At 36.8% G+C, this 17358-nt stretch overlaps 2 protein-coding genes across 2 annotated transcripts; one reads left to right on the top strand and one right to left on the bottom strand.

The window, feature by feature from the left end:
• The first annotated feature begins 2921 nt into the window (after positions 1–2921).
• On the top strand, positions 2922–6090 carry LOC101292847 (putative proline-rich receptor-like protein kinase PERK11-like). The gene is made up of 10 exons (XM_004289239.1): positions 2922–3063; positions 3149–3231; positions 3388–3637; positions 3746–4342; positions 4433–4678; positions 4782–4945; positions 5024–5100; positions 5171–5318; positions 5492–5641; positions 5753–6090. The coding sequence occupies exons 1-10, from the start codon at positions 2922–2924 to the stop codon at positions 5990–5992; spliced, it is 2097 nt and encodes a 698-aa protein (XP_004289287.1). The 3' UTR covers positions 5993–6090.
• Positions 6091–7976: 1886 nt separating this feature from the next.
• On the bottom strand, positions 7977–16894 carry LOC101292554 (DNA excision repair protein ERCC-6-like). The gene is made up of 21 exons (XM_004289238.1): positions 16813–16894; positions 15912–16687; positions 15701–15831; positions 15559–15613; positions 15080–15205; positions 14547–14654; positions 14363–14418; positions 14178–14268; positions 13403–13540; positions 13242–13319; positions 12239–12451; positions 12076–12147; positions 11216–11296; positions 11016–11134; positions 10128–10239; positions 9736–9804; positions 9543–9637; positions 9029–9163; positions 8749–8808; positions 8519–8654; positions 7977–8334 (listed from the first exon to the last, which is right to left on the bottom strand). Exons 1-21 carry the CDS (start codon positions 16892–16894, stop codon positions 8194–8196), a joined length of 2874 nt encoding a protein of 957 aa, XP_004289286.1. The 3' UTR covers positions 7977–8193.
• Positions 16895–17358: the final 464 nt, after the last annotated feature.

The raw sequence follows: 17358 nt of genomic DNA, 5'->3' as shown, positions 1-17358 counted from the left end.
ATTTTCCTTTCCCATCCTTCTCACATCCACTTCACCTATCTCATTTGTGAGATATAACTCCTTGCCTGCAAACGTTAAATTTTAATAATTTGAACCCAGAAACAAAGTCTTAATTAGAGAAACAAACCAAAAAAACCAAAAATGGTTGAATTTCTTTCCCATGAACTCGAAAATCACACGCAACCATTCTCCCTCCCATCTTAAATGATTTCAAAACCAATAAACAATAACACATTGAAAGCGTGCCCTTAAGTGATAGTCATCTCAGCCACAAATGAAATGTGGTTTGGGCATTTGGCCTTTCCCAATTGTAGATGATCTCATCCAATCTCAATCATGAAAAAAAAAAAATTGACCTTCAAAGTAACATATGCAATATTTAACGATAATGGTGTCCAAATTAAGAGGCAAAGCTTCATTCATGCATGACTTCATCTTCATGCAGGTTCTACTTGTTCCTTGTTTTATTGCTTTGTCATTTGTGTCATTCTATTTAGTTTTAGTTTCCAGTTTCACGTCCGACTCCATCCTCGTTAGGTCAAAATTGAAAATGAAGTTAATCCCTCTTGTTTAATGTCTTGTTGATACAAATGGGTGATGGAGTCGTGCAAGAAGCTTGTTTTGAATATATCGTAACATGACAATTATTAAACTATTCCTCCAAATCAATCATGAATTTGTTTACTCTTTGAATCGAAAACTAAGAACATCTTCAATCTTCTCACCCAATGTAAAAGGGTTGCCTCCAACTCTCCATCAAAGGCCAATAATGCTCTAAGTTTAAGAATAGTAATCGACTCTTAACAAAACAAAAGATAGCAGTTTACCTATGGCTGTTCATCAAGCACTATTTAGGGTAGCTTCCTAGAGTTATACACCTAATTGCTCTACGCATCTCTTCTCCACCACATTTTTGATTTTTCTACATAAATTGACATATTTACAGTTCTATCAAGTTATTTTTTAGTAGGAAGTTGAAAACACTATTAGCTAGAAAAATATGAGAAATATCTCTATACATCAACAACGGAGTGAGGATCGAATCACGTTTGTCAGACTAAATCCATCACAATACTATGAATCGACTTCTCCACAAAAGGTGGTTCAATATGGCTTCACAAATATAATTATCTGTTAGAGATAAGATAATTTTTTTTGTGAGTTCAGATTGTAATTCATTGTTCAATTTTGTTATCGAGTAACGTGTCTTTTTTTTTTGGGCAAATGATACGTTGGGAATTCACGGTCTTGGGAAGCGCAACATTGTATTACATGGTCCATAGTTTGTTCTTTCACGATGTCACCTCCCCTCTTTTGAGTGTCGTATAGTGCTTTCAGAATTTGGAGCCATTGAAACGGCCGGAGCGTATTTTACTCATCAAGTTGCACTTGCACATTAATGTTGCACTTGCACCATTAATGTGCAAGTCCTCAAATCGCCGTATGCGAATATCAAGTGAAGATTAGAGACCCTAAATTCATTCTTTTCATTTTCATTTTTGATCAAATCAAATTAAACGCCCATAATAAAAGTACCTCTTATTCGACCTCAGGTCCTCATCTCCTGTGTTGGAAACACTTAGGATTATTTTTTTGGGTTTTAGTTTTGTTAACGGTATTAGAATACATGCATGATAATACGACGTGAATGACCGAATGAAAATATTACATATTAGTTGTTCAGTTCATTTTTACCTTGGTGCTTAGAAGAATTTTCGCCATTGAAATAGCGCAACATATTGTAAATAATTTGCCATTTAATGGTTCTCATCCCTAACTTTCAATACATCATAACACCATAGAATGTAACCCAATTTTGAGATCCTAGAGTGCTACATGTGGGGGGTTTGACATTTTCTTTCTGGCATTTCCAACGTGGACTTTTGATGGCATATTAGATCAATATTCAATGAGCGCTATAGAGCGTACAGAAAGAAAAATAGGAGAACAATATATATATATATATATATATATATATATTCTCTAACAAGTATTCTCGTAAAAAATGTAGTTATATTTTTGTTTTTTACATCTTTGTTCAGTATCATTTAATAAAATCTTATAGTTTTATAGATACTTATTAGCTTATATGTCGATTATCGAGGTCTAAATAAACTATCATTTGTGTTTTCCGTACGCGTTTCTTTAATTTACCACCTCACAACATGACTTAATTTTCAGCAAAATTGAAAAAGAAACATCTCTTACCCTAAAAAAACTAGCTGAGTTTGAGGAGTTATAAAGTCTCCTGCACATGGATGACCTTGCAGAGAGAGATCACTAGTTGGATTATCCATGATTCTTCTACATTCACATGACAAACGCTCACGTACAAATCAGATCGAGAAAAAAAAAAAAAAAAAAAACTACATAAGAGATTTAATGCATACCGTTCCAACTTAACGGACCATCAAAATTCAAAAGCTTCCATCTTTAAATTCTCAACAAACCCAAAACAAAGGAAAAACTTCCATCTGTAATTCGTTTCTTCCTAGTTTCGGCTCACCAAAAAGGAAACCTATGCCTCAATGTAACCGTACGCTTATTAATGATGCAATAATTGGATGACATGACCCCCTCAAAGTCAAGGCAGCAGTCTTACATTTTGACAAAAGAGGCAGCCAAAATGGCCTCAAATACCAAAAGAAAGATCCTCACTCCCACTCTTTTAACTCTTCACACACACTCACAGACACCAAGTAGAAACCAAATAGCATAAAACCCTTCACCCAATTATATCAGTTACCCTTCACCCCACCATTCTCAACCGCCCAAAATCCACACCCAGATTCTCTCCCCATTTCTCCCAAAACCCATTTCCATTTTCCTCATTTCTATGCATCCCAAACCCCCAAAGTAACCGCCTTTGCCTCAAAGTCTCCGACTTTCTACCCAAAAACGACGCCGGATTGAAGACCCAGATGACCGGAGCGCAACCCAAGACGGTGGTCGTCGGCGTCAAGCTGGACTCCCACAGCAAGGAGCTCCTGACGTGGGCCCTCGTCAAGGTCGCCGACCCTGGTGACCATGTCATTGCCGTTCATGTCCTCGACTCCGTTTCTGGTTTGTTCTCATTGGCTTTTTGTGATTTGACGCCAAAGTTTTGAGCTTTTTGGGTTTTTTATTTTGGGTTCTGGATTTTTTGCAGAGGAGACTTCATGTTTGCTTTCGTTGGTCAAGACTTTTGATTCTGTGCTCTCTGCTTATGAAGGTTTTTGTAGCTTGAAGCAGGTCAGTGACTTTGGTTTTGATTGTTTTGTGTGTTTTGTGGGTTGGTGAATTTGGATTGTGAGATGAGTTTGTGAGTTGTGATCAGGGATTGGTTAAGTTTCGATTTTGGGTGTTGAGGATTGAGTGTGTGTGTGTGTGTGTGTGGATTGTGGGCAGGTTGATCTGAAGCTAAAGGTGTGTAGAGGCAATCCCATCAGAAAAATTCTAGCGAGGGAAGCACAGGCATTTCATGCTGATGTTGTGATTGTTGGACCTTCCAAAACCCACCACAGAATTCGATCATCGGTTGCTGTTGCCAAGTATTGTGCCTGGAAATTACCCAAAAGTTTCTCGGTTTTCGCTATCGATAATGGCAAGGTTGTGTTCAAGAGGGATGAAGTTGATAGCAATACACATCAATTACAAGGTCTTTGTGTATTTTTATTTTCTGAGTCTTGCTTATTTTAGTTCAGTGTTTGACTATTTGATTTTGGTATGAGTAGGTACTTAGCTTGTGTACTTTGCTATTGAACAGGTAATAATCGTAAGTCATCTATGAAGAATGTGGAGGTTCTTGAGGATGTTAAAGTAAATCAATGTGAGAAGAAAAGCCTTCAGACAAAATGTCAGAATTGTGAAGGTGGTTCAGTTTTATTGGATAATTCTGGGACTCAATTGCCTGGCGATGAAACAAAGGACGAGTCTTTGGCTTTGGTACCATTCCAGAGCCTCAACTCTGTCAAGAATCAAAGGCCGCACTGTTTCAAACCCGGTTGGTCCATTCTTCGATGGACATTTTTGAGAAGACAACAACACAAGGAGAAATCTCCTGAAAAGACATCTGTTTTAGGACGTTTTTCAAAACCGTTGAGTTCCCATACTTCGGCTGTTGTTCATCCTGATCAGAAACACAGTAATTCTAGCCAGGATGGAGATCATTCTTCCATGCCTGATGGAATAAGTGAAGCAACTGTGTCACTTGGTTCTAATGAAAGCTTCCCTCCTCTGACCCCCAACCATGGGATGGAGAGCCTTCCTGAAGAATTTTTAGAGTTATGTAAGAAATACTCATCCAGCTGTAGACTGTTTAGCTATGAGGAACTTTTGTTGGCAACATCAAACTTCTTACCTGGTCCGTCTCTTTTCCTAGACTTGTGATCCTGGTTTTGACTTGACTCTGTTTGCATGTTATTCAAACAACTTTCGAAATTCCAATTTGCAGAGAACATGGTTGGAAAAGGAGGCAGTAGTCATGTTTATAGAGGCCATCTTTCAGATGGGAAGGAGCTGGCAGTGAAAATCCTGAAGCCATCAGCAGATATATTGAAAGAGTTTGTGCATGAAATTGAGATCATCACAACTTTAAATCACAAGAACATAATCTCTCTATATGGATTATGTTTCGACAACAATTTAGTTTTGGTGTATGATTTTATCTCAAGAGGAAGCTTAGAAGACAACCTGCATGGTGAGTAATAGTCTCTTTGAAGTCCATCTCTTTTGGACCAGGAACTCAGATTTTCTTATTTATTATATTTTTTTCAACTCAAAAAGGGTAATTTCTGATACAGGTAATAAGAAAGATGGGAATTCATTCAGTTGGCATGATAGATATAATGTGGCCTTAGGTGTAGCGGAGGCACTCAACTATCTACACAATGGCTGTGAAGAACCTGTGATCCATAGGGATGTAAAGTCTTCCAACATCCTTCTTTCAGATGATTTTGAGCCACAGGTGTTGTGCTGTAACTATAGTATTTCTGGTTATTTACTTGAAGCGTCTATGCTTATCACATTTGTTATGTCTTTTCAGCTCTCAGATTTTGGACTTGCAAGTTTGGCATCGACGTCATCACATATTGATTGCACGGATGTTGCCGGAACATTTGGGTACGTAATGTCTTCTTCAGTATCCATGTTCCCCTCAATTTTAAATAGTATCTGACACTATATATGGCAGTTACTTGGCTCCAGAGTACTTCATGCATGGCAAAGTTAGTGATAAAATTGACGTCTATGCCTTTGGTGTTGTACTCCTTGAGCTTCTTTCTGGTAGACAACCAATCTACAGCAAATGTCCGAAAGACCAGGAAAGTCTGGTGATGTGGGTAAGTTGTCTGTGTACAAACTTGTAATGTTTACTTGTGTGTAATCTCCCTGAATATTCTCTTGTGAATTCCTAAGCACATTTTCTGTTTTTGGGGTCCAACACAGCTATTGTGTGATTTTGTAAAAGTCTAAACTTAACTGATTTATGTCCATAAATGGTGGTGGATTCCAGGCAAAGCCAATACTGAAAGGTGGGGAGGTTGCCCAACTGCTAGACCCAAGCATGGGGAGTGACTATGATCATGACCAAATTGAGAGAATGGTTGTGGCTGCTAACCTTTGCATTAGACATGCTCCTGGACTTCGGCCCGAGATCAGCACTGTAAGTTCACTGTTTTTTTCTTGTTTATTGAAATTGCATCTCACTCAGTTTGTTGGTTTTAGATATTTATTCCATATTTATTTACTTGTTGGTGATTCTTTTTCATCACAGGTTCTGAAGCTTCTTCAAGGTGATGAGGAAATAACTAGGTGGGCAAGGCAACAAGTCAGTGCATCAGATGAACTTGACGCACTGGATGGTGAAGTTGTTCCTACAAATATCAAATCCCATCTTAACATGGCATTGCTAGATTTGGAAGATGATTCCCTTTCTACTAGTAGTGGCGAACAAAGCATCTCAGTTGAAGAATACTTGCAAGGTAGATGGAGTCGCTCAACAAGCTTTGACTAGCCGAAACTTTCAAGGGCATCAGATGAACTTGATGCACATGGTGAAGTTCCTAAAAATATCAAAACCCATCTTAGTTTGGCATTGCTAGACTTGGAAGATGATTCCTTTTCTACGAGTAGTGGTGAACAAAGCATCTCAGTTGAAGATTACTTGCAAGGTAGATGGAGTGGCTCAACAAGCTCTGACTAGCTGATACTTTCGGTATGACAAGATCCTGAAATTAGTACACATTGTGCTCAATCAGAAGGCTCCTTGGTAAATTCCTTTGTTTTTGTTCAATTTTAATTCTCTTGGACCAGGTCCTGGAAGAGAGGTTATTTTCATAAGCTTTGACCTCCTCCTTGACTAGGAGAGTTGTATTGCAAACTGGAAAACGTTTGAGGTTGGTTTTCCATTGCATCCATAGGTCTTAACTCTTATTCTTTGAGGAAAATAGATTAGTGAAAATGTAGGAGAGGCACTGAGAACTGTGGTTCTATTTAGGTGAGCATCGTAATTGATGCTCTCTGTATGTTGTATATGAAGAAGTATTTGAAATCAGGAATGAGATTTAAACGACCCACTACAGGTGTAGATGGTAGGATCGTTTAAGAATTCCCCTGAGGTGGTTTCTTTTTGTCAAATTAGGTTTTTTAAGGTTACTGCTCATTAGGTACCTAGATTGCAAATGAGGAATGTTGGATTCCTTTCTTTGTGTTCGTCACTTTTAGACTTTCTTTCATCTTAGTTTCTCTTTTGCAGATTCCCTTTCTTTAAAAGTGTTATCATCAGGCTAAAAACATTCCGTTGCTGTTTTCTTAAGAAACAATATTCTCATGCTTTACGTACTAAGTTGAAAATATAGAACAAAAAGCAACAACCGAGAGAAAGCTCATTCAGGTTCATACTGCTGCACATAGCTTCATTTGCACTCTTCTCTTCATTATTTTGAAGGGCTTTTAGATTTGGTTGCTTTGCAAGTAGATGTATTTGAGTAATCAAAATCTTTATATGATTCCAAGGTTGAAACTTTTACTTGGTTAGTTAGTGGGATGAAAGTTTCTTTTGGTTGGAGTCCCTGATACATGGAATGGACTACTTTCCATTTTCTTTCTTTCTTTTGCTACCTACCTATCGTCGGTAGGGGAAACTACTTTTCATATTCCGGCGAGTGAAAGCTAGCATGGAGGTACCAATATATCAAGTTCACTAGTTCTATATAGAGATGGTCAAGCTAATCTACTTATGCATGGAGTGACTACCTCTCCATTGTAATAGAATTCTCCCTTCTTTCCTAGCGCCTTTCTTACATGGTCCACACCTAAGAAAGCTAGGTTTGCCAATCCAAGCATCAAAAGCTAACCAGCAATGAACTCGTTTAATCCCGACGAACTTAATCCAATTGAAACTAGAACAATAAACGCCCAGTGTCCATGCATATACATGCTCCATTGTTTCAGAAATCTTCATTACATGCTACCGGTGAAGATGAAATAATCGACTTTATAAGCTACCAGACATTATTTGTATCATTTTCAGGAAAAAAAATCCAGTTATTCTCAACTATGTATCCTGAACCAGTTATGTGGTAAAGATGCTAAAACATCAACAATATGGGTATGAATTCACTTCTCTAAAACATATGTACGTTTGAGTAATTCAAACGTTGGTTTGATTCGCACTCCATGTTGGCATGTTCTTAGAGATCATTGCCCAAAGAAATGCTTTGAGAAAGGGTAAGATATATGAAACCTTCCAAAAAGACGGTGCCATTTCAGCTTTCTCAAATGGAACATATTTCAAACATATATGAATTTGTTCCTTACTTCGACATGATTTTTTATACCTTACCATACATATTGCCAATACTTGGTAGCAGCCAGCAATTTTTATCCATTTTTCATGGCATGAATGATGAATCAAACTGTATAGAAACTAGGTGGAAACTATCTACAATTGCTGACTACGGCATGCAAACATGTGCAAAATTAACAATTGAAAGTGTGGACAGAGAACAAAACTAATCTTGATAAATGCTTCCAAGTTCAACATACATGGACAGAACAAAATGCTCACTGCTCCGTAGTGAGACTATGCTAGCAGGCTGAAACAATATACAGCACTATATTTTTGTTTGATAGTTTCGACCAAAATTATAATGAAAACAGCATGCCTAGCTTTTTCCCATGCTTGTTTCCTTCTCCAGCAATGTTACCGTGGTCTTAGATCACCACTCCTTTAAGATCCGCAGTTACATCATCCAAGTCAATAACATCCCTCTCAAATCGACGAAGCTCAGCATTCAATTCAGATATTTGCCTCTCTATTTTCTGTCCCTTATCAGGTAATCTTGCAACCAAAGACTGCAAAGTAATTCAAAATTTATTAACAATCGTGGCTCATCAATCAAGGACTACAGAAAGAAATATATCTACTCTAGTTAGTTGTTCCCTTACCTGACTACACAGGCATTTTAATCAGTTATGAAGCAAATTAATACGATCACCGGTTCTTAAACGAAGATCAGAGATGCTGTGTTCAGAATACCTTATTCGCAAGAGTTTGTGACAGCCTATTGATGTTCTCTTTAATCTCTGATTTTGTCATTTTTCCTGCATTAACTGGTGAAGAAGACAGCTTCTTGCTTAATATTACATCCTTAGGCTTGAAAGCGTACTCAGCCCTGCCAGTAATGCAAACCAAATGTTCACCATGCAATGATTTATACCATTATTGATGTAGACAAATTTGAGAAGTACCATTCATAGAACTCTTACCCATTTACATTACGTTCAAGTGCGGAACTTGAAGTTGAGCTTCCCACGAGTAAAGTTTGTCTAATTCTGCACCCAGAAAATAAAGGCACCCAGATAAAGGACAAAGCACCAGTATTACAGATTGAAATCATTTCATTGCAGGAATTAGAGTTTATAATGAAATCATTAGTGACTACATGCAAGACAGCAAAAGCAGAAAAGGCCAATCCTCTAAACAAAAAGAAGACCACGATCTTGCATCTAAATAAAAAGAATAAATAAAAAGAAGTCCAATCCTCACCTTTCAACTTCCTCCTGTTCCGCATCTACCTCTGGCAGAGGTGGTGCTGTCTTGGAAAAGAGTAGACTGTGGTGACTGACACCAGCTATCCCTTGAGTTTCCAAGAATTCTATATGGGATTGTAAAGATTCTTCCCTGCAGTAAATAACAGAATCACAAAATAACTTAATGAATAGAGTCCAAACTACGAAAAATTGATTTAGAGCCCGTAATATTAAAACCATACTTGCGTACCAAAATCTAACTCTACCAGAATAATCGCAAATTCTGTGACTGTCTCTAAGATCTTTGCTATTTTGTATGTGAGAATCTATCAGCTAAGGTTTAAGATAATAGAAAAATTAATATTAATATTGGTTACCTAATAAGGTTGCTATTTAGTAACAAAACACAAGATAATCTAAAAAGTGCACATTAGGACAGATATATGAGGATTTTTTATTTAAATTTTTTTCTTTATAATATAGGTGCCATGGTTACAGCTCATAAATGTTGGCAGCTACTGATTCCGTACATTGTGTACTGTTGATCATGCTCCTCATTTAGCTGCTTCTGAGTAAGGGAAACATCAAAACCTTGTTGTGGGAGACTGAAAAGTTCACGAAGATCCTGAAAAGTTAAACAATAGCATTATACAACCCGGAATTTGTCTAGTGGTTAGGATCTACAGTAGCTGAAGAACTAATTACAACTTTGCAAGCATTTACCTGTTGACTAAAGTACCGAATCTGCTCCTTCTGCTCAGTTGCAGTTTTAAACAATCCTCCTTTGTAAATCTAACAATATAATTTGACAAGTAAATACAATATTCTTATACATAATCTTCGAATGTGAAGTAGAATGGAACCACACATGCTATAGTATAAACTCAGACAGGCCAACAACCAGCACAGATAGCACAGCAAAGCAGAAGGGCAAGAATGTTTGTTGTGTCAAACACAAACAAATGTATTTAAGATATCAGATGTAAATTGTAAATTTCACAATTGCAGTTGCAGCAATATATATAGACCCCAGGCCTCAAAGTTAATAATCTAATAAATGGAAACTATATATATACCCGCTCAGTATAAATACATGGAAAAAAGCAATCCATTACCTGTTTTCTGTAGATCTTTTCTTCAACAGTCGCACAAGTCATTAATCTATATACAATCACATCCTTGTTCTGGCCAATTCGATATGCACGATCCACACTTTGGCTATCAGTACTGCAAATATAAGAAAAATAACATTAACCAAAAAATAGACCATTATATGTTATAAGTCAATAAAGGAATAGTAAATGTGGATTGAAAATTCAAAAGAAAGTGCATATACATAACAGCCAAACGTATGCAGAATGCAGATTTAAATAATAGAATGGAGGCATATGACAACAAGCATGGTTCCAAGTAAACCAAGCCTTTAAGCTTCAGGAAAAAAAACCGGAAAATTTTACACTCAGCAAGGCAACCTTGAAATATTTTCTGACAGTATATTATTCTGTTTTATCCGTTGTAACATGAGCAGAGCTTTTCAGATAAAAGAAAAGGAAACACAGTGAAAACAGTTTCATTTCTCAATTATCATCCTGACTCGACAAATCACTTAATCCTAATCTAATTTGTCAATTTCTCTCCCATGCTTTTAATTCGTACAGTAAAATAAACCTCAATTATCTTAGGCCCAGATACACAAATTATACAGTAAATGGGACACATTATAACAGATTCCCAACAACACACATTAGATGTATATCCGAAAGTACTTAATGATCTTGTATCAAGAATTTGATCTTCAATTCAATTAAGTAGACTCCTTTTGTATGTTCCAGATATTATTTGTTCACGGTCTAAGAAAAGAGTACTGTCATTAACGAAACATTACCACTGCCCACAAGGTCAGATACAGGACGTATCTATTGCACCCCGATCACAGTGAGTTTAAACAAACAACAAATGGAACCAGAGAATTTGAAAATAGATAATAAGTCTTAATATATCACCTCGGGTTCCAAGCAGGATCAACCACTATCACACGATCAGCTCTTGTAAGTGTAAGACCCAAACCACCAACTTGAGAAGTCAAGAGAAATATGGGAGCCCCATTACCTTCTTGGAAATCCTGAAAGGAAAAAGAAATATAAATATAAATTACATTCTAAACAAATGATTTCTACCAACTTCATTATTTTTTAGCACTTACATTAACAATCCTAATCCTTTCAGTAGCTTTTGTGGTACCATCAATGCGTTGGAACTTGTACCCACTGGATATTAGTGTTTCCTGTAGAGAAAAAAATTCCATGAATAATTCCCGTTTGGGCTCTTCTCCTACCCGAGAACATGCTAAGCCAAATCTTCTTCATGTAAAACCTACTTTATTTAGAATTTAGATCAGGAAAATCGTACGGTTTTCTGAAACCATGTGCCCACATATCTTTTATTCAAAGCAACTACTTTTGTGCATATCATTTAAAAAGCTTTGAAAACAACTGGGTACAAACATATTTTGATCTTAACAGCTGTTAGAATTAGTAAAATGTTTTTTTGACTCTTGTCTCAACTTAATTTGCTGGTTATGAAAAAAGATATGCTTGTCTGATAGAAAATGATCAGACAGTCTCTTCTCTGAAGGCCAACTCCAAAAACCTCAGGCTTGCAATTTCTGTTTCACTACTTAACTTGAGGAATCATCCAAGCTTGTCACTAACTTACTACTTAAGAAGACTCCTCTGGCTTTGTTCTATTAAATTCCTTCTATGATCACAAAAACCTCCTGATTTCAAACTTCAATATTTTCGCTTAAACAATTTCTATGATCTCCTTTACACTGATTCAATCTCTTTAGTACAGTATATCCAGAAGTATGTGATAATGGAACATTTATCAAAACTCATGTAATAGGGTAAATACATTAAGGGTGAACTTTGTATAGAACCTAGATGGCATGCATTCTCATCCAGATTTTGCAAGCAAGTAATGTAATAAGTGCCCTAAGAAGACCAGTGATAAAATCTCCCAGAATTCATTTTTATTCTCTACACATAAGTTTAAGCAACTAACCTGAATAATATTCAGCATCTTTCTAGTTTGGGAAAAGATGAGAACATTATGCCCCTCGGGAATCAAGTTATCCTGTTAAAGACAAAGACACATTTTAATGCAATGTCAATGAATTACATAAAAACATGAAAACATCAAATCTATCAGAGCCCAGAATCCATACCAATAACGACATTATGAAAGATATTTTGCAAGAGAGGTTTGCATGGTTCTCATCAAAAAATTCCTCTTTCTCAGCAACATCAGCTATATACATTGCTAGTTTTTCTGCCATAGAAACATCATCTGGCTTAGACATTGAATCCAACTCTTCTAGCACATCTTCAGCAGCTCGCTTCGTCAATAGAAGTGGATGATCACATATTTTCTTCAAAATCTGCCTCAGATCAAACAGTCAATGATCATCATCTGTTGTGATACAAATAGAAAAGCTACAACTAATATTTTGTATTTCTATTACTCTGAGTAAATATCATAATAGCTACATTGAGTCATTCAAGTGCAATATATTATTTCTCCAAGAATTCTAAAAAAAATCTTCCAAGACAGAGTAAAAAATCTTCCAAGAGTCTAAAACATCTTCCAAGATGTACGGATTTGAAAATAAATAACATGGAACACAAACAAGAATTTTATGTACACTAACTAATTTTAAATATCAAGAAGTTCCATGACTAGCTAAACATAGTTTGGTTTAACATTCAAAAACATACCTTATCAAAATTTACTCCAATAAGTTTATATGTTATCATATTATAAACCCTATCCATTTTCAACCCAACATGTTCAACTAGTCCATGACACACCAAAATGAATTCTGAAACTTTCAGTGGAAAACAAGTTAAACAAAATCCCACACTTTGTTTTTCTGGTTGGGTGGACCATCACGAACTTATTTATATGATTAAAAATACTTGAAGTCAGTTTTATATGAGAGCATCATATATCTGCAAGGATCTAAAAAGTTTGAAGTGCACTATTTTATCACTCTGAAAGTTTAACAATGTATAAGGACTTAAGATCCAGAGGACCTTGTTACCATTTCAGTATGATAGGCAAAAAAACGCGGACGACCGATTTGAGAATAAGATTCATAACTTATATGTTGATCTAAATCTGAACCACATAAGCAATAAAAGAGCAAGGAACTAAATAACAAACTGTACCGTAAGTGCAGCCAATGGTGACCCATCAAAAGCAGAAAGAACCAGCTCACTCTTTAGATATGCTTCATAAAGTTTTCGCTACATAAAATAAGAGATCATACTTGAGAAACATAGTAATAGTATGTGACACTGCTATACAAGATTCAAAAAAAATTGTCAACCTGAATGTTGGTTAAACGAAGCCAAACAATGATCTCATTCTTTTTAGACAGTGTGGCATTTGTTTGGTCATTATCTTCCTTAAACACCTCATTCTTCAGGCGACGCAGGAAAAAAGGTTGGATACGGTCTCTAAGCTCCTGTTACAAGTACCAAGGTTCTATGAATAACATTGTCAGGCAATAGAGAACGTAGGTTGCAGCCATAATAACAAAAAGAGATATGAAAAGAGAACAGTTCATATATTTTGAAGCACAACTACACTTTGCATTTCAATACATAAAAACAAACACACCATCACAGACACACAACTACAGATACCTCACATCTTGGAAGTTGCAACCTTGCAATTGAACTTTGGTTATTTCTGAGATGTATTCTTACTACCTCAGTGAAAACCGGGTCATACTTTTTAAGCTAAATAAGCTAAAGTCAGAGTTGGCATAATATTTTATGATTTAAGAGACCTAATGCTCTCATCAGCAAGACTGATTGATAATAACTCTGAACAAATTTAAACCTAAAACTTGAGTTAGTGACACTTGAAATTACTTTCACCAGATATCAAACCTTCTTGAGTATGATATTGTGCACTCATTTCTATTGAGCTAGTAAACATGAATTAGATAGTCGAGGAATATCCATTACTGTCTACATCAGCCATGTTTCTTGTAGTCCGGATACAAGAGGCGTAAGTCATGAACTATCCAACCCCAAGAAAGAAACTATATCAAATCAGAGACACAAATCTTACTAAAAGATATATGATATCATTACCTGTGCTACTGTGGAACCAATACGTTTTTCCCTATCTGAAGCATTTTTCTCATTTCCACGACAAATGCGCGACTCAAATTTTTCCTTAAACCTGAACATCATCTAGAGTTTCATATAGAAGTAGAACTTAACTGAAAAAAACAAAAAAAACAAAAAAAGAAGAAGAAGAAGAAGAAGATTCTTACCACTTCTTATCACCCAGAAGCTCAGGGCAACAGAAATTAAATAAGGCCCACAACTCCTATTATGAAGATCAGAAGCACAGAAATTATGCAAATTATGAGGACATTTGTTTTGAATATATGAAATGATGGAAGAATAACATGGACCAGAAATAAAAAATGCGCCTTCAAAAAAACCGGACAGTACCTTGAGATTGTTTTGCAACGGCGTGCCACTTACTATAATGCGATGTGAACAGGGTATATCAAGCAAACTTTTGGCCCTTTGTGTACTGGGATTCTTTATGAGATGACCCTGGAATTGCAGAAAGGACAGTCAATAGAGGAAGATTTGACAAAATGGGCATGGTACCATGAAGTTCTCACACTAATCGAATGGCATGTTTGACGCACCATGTAGTGTTGTTCACTTGAACAGGCAACCAAGTTCCTTTCAAGTATAAATGATCCATGGACAGGTGTGAGTAGGGGTGTGTGTGTGTTTGAATGATGATCATTAGCTGAATAATAGAAGTTATCATAACATTTACAAGTATGTAAATACTGTAGTGACCTTATAAAGGAACCTCCAGACGTGTGCGCACATAAACATGTGACGATATTGTGTCTGTGTGTGCTTGTTCGCACTTGTCAGAGGGAGAGATTGTGAAAAGAATACAGTATTACACATAAGACCTTTTGTCACAGTTCCTGAAAGTCTGAATTCCTACCCTTTCTTACCTCATCAAGTATCATATAATCCCATATCAGATCCTCACTTCCATCATCGAGAATATAGTCACTCCCTTTAAGAGATTTAAAGTTGACTCGCACAATATCGTAAGTTGTCAGAAGAATGCCCTTGTCCTACAAGAAAGGTAATGTAAAATACGAGAAATGATATGAGCAACTTAAAATTGTTTTACTACTGAAGAAGAGAAGCAGCCAAAGTCATACGACAACTTTACTCAATCTAAGATCGCTTATATCATGTGGATGGCAGCAGAAAATGAAATCGGAATGTTCCTATAGTTCTAACTTCTAACACTCAAGAATAAACAATTACGACAGTCAAACTAAGATCACATATATCATACGGATGGTTAAATGCCCTAGAACTAATGTATTTCAGATAAATGAATTAAAAGTAAACATTGATAATTAGATCAGTTTATTCACTGCATCTTAATCAGAATTAATGATTTACTCTTGGGAATTACCTGAAGTACATATTGAAGCTCATACTTCCGAGCTTTTGGACAGGTCCCATAGTATCTACATCAAAGAAAAGGTATATGATTACTATTTTGTTCATGTAGATAATTATAAAAACATACGAAGGAAAAGACCAAGCAGCCTCACTCTCTTATCTTGTCAGAGAGACCTACAGCTGTTAATTCTTTTATCCAATGAGAAAGTAATGTTTTAGGAGCCACCACCATCACCCTTTTAGTCAAGCCAGAATGAAACAAACCAGCTAAATAGCCACAAATCTACAATATGACAAAAACCGGTGTTCATAAACTATACCACAAAATTCACTCATACTAAAATAACCAGGAAAGCAGTATACCTGCATTGTTTTTCCAAGGCCCATATCATCTCCTAAGATTCCACCCTTCCCCTGGCAATGCAGAGCCCAAAGCCACTTCAAGCCCTCACGCTGGTGCGGAAATAACATTGTTGCAATCTTCCCCGGTAACTTATAAGTGTATGTCAGACCACTCATAGTGATAGAACCATCATCCTTCGCAACACATTCATCCCTGAACTCCTCAACCCCACTATCCTCATCACAATCATAGTAATCTTTATAGCTACCACCCCGCCTCCTTGCTTCTTTCTCTGTCTTCTTAGCCCTCACAACCACACAATCGATGTCATCATCACCCTCTCCATTTCTGTCATCACTCTCAGACTTGCATCGAAATTCACTTTTCTCTTCATGCTCATCTCCCACATTACTCACAACTCCCTTCCTACGAGGCTTAGTGGTCTCAGCAGACGAATCAGACAAGTCGGAAGCAATGGAAAACGACGGCGCCGCATCCTTATAACCATCCTCCTCCGGAAAACCAGAACCTTCTACCTTCTTAGATTTTCCGGCACCTCTCTTCTCGATTGACAGAAACTCAAGCCTCGAGCTCAGGTCATCCAATATCCCCCTAATCTCATTTCCACCGCCGTCACCGCCTCTCTCAGCCTCACTCCTTTTCGGCTGCGGCAGCGGCGACTCGAAATCAACATTCGGAGAGAAACTCGGCGCTTCATCGTCGTCATCGGAAGCCACTCGAACCTTACAGAGACGGCGCGCGCCTTCGATCCTCACTTTAGTCACCTTCGGTTGCTCTGCGATTCAATCCAAATCCAAAAACCGAAAGAGAAATCACATCAGAAAAGAAAATAAAAAAACCCTAGAAAATGGAAATCCCCAAATAAAGTGAGAAAACAAAAGCGATTGGTTTTGAAAGTACCGGAGGGTTTGGGAGAGCTGAGGTCTTGGAGGAGGCGGTAGTGACTGTCGTTGAGGCTTTGCGGCTTCTTCGTCTCCGCCATTTTTGATTTTTCAAAATCCAATATCAAACTCTGATAGAGAGCCTTAGAGAAGTGACATGACTTTATATATTGAAAGAGAATTTCATTTTTTTTTATAATTATTATAAAGCAGCAATTTCTAGAATAAAATTTCCCGCTTTGTGTGGGTGGGGTTTTGAATTTCAAATCGTCAATTATCAAGTCTTGTTCTAGGTGTAAACATAAAGTATGAATTTACACCGGGAAAGTACCCATTTGCCCGAAAATAGAAAAGTTAAACCTTATGTGGTGTAGCCTTATGGATTGTTTCATACGTTGAGATCTTTTTCTTTTAATTGATTAAATATGATATGGCTGATGTAGCTTCTTGCTGTGATATGTTGTTGTATTTTTTTATTATATATATATATACGGATTTTCTCAACTGCGGACGTCCGCACCAATTTTTTTGTGCAGATTTTCATTTTTTCACCACTTTTCGATCG

Source organism: Fragaria vesca, linkage group LG1 (genome assembly GCF_000184155.1).
Source record: "Fragaria vesca subsp. vesca linkage group LG1, FraVesHawaii_1.0, whole genome shotgun sequence".
Classification (NCBI taxonomy): Eukaryota; Viridiplantae; Streptophyta; class Magnoliopsida; order Rosales; family Rosaceae; genus Fragaria; species Fragaria vesca.
The sequence above is the reverse complement of the archived record's forward strand: the minus strand, read 5'-3'. Positions and strand labels throughout refer to the sequence as shown.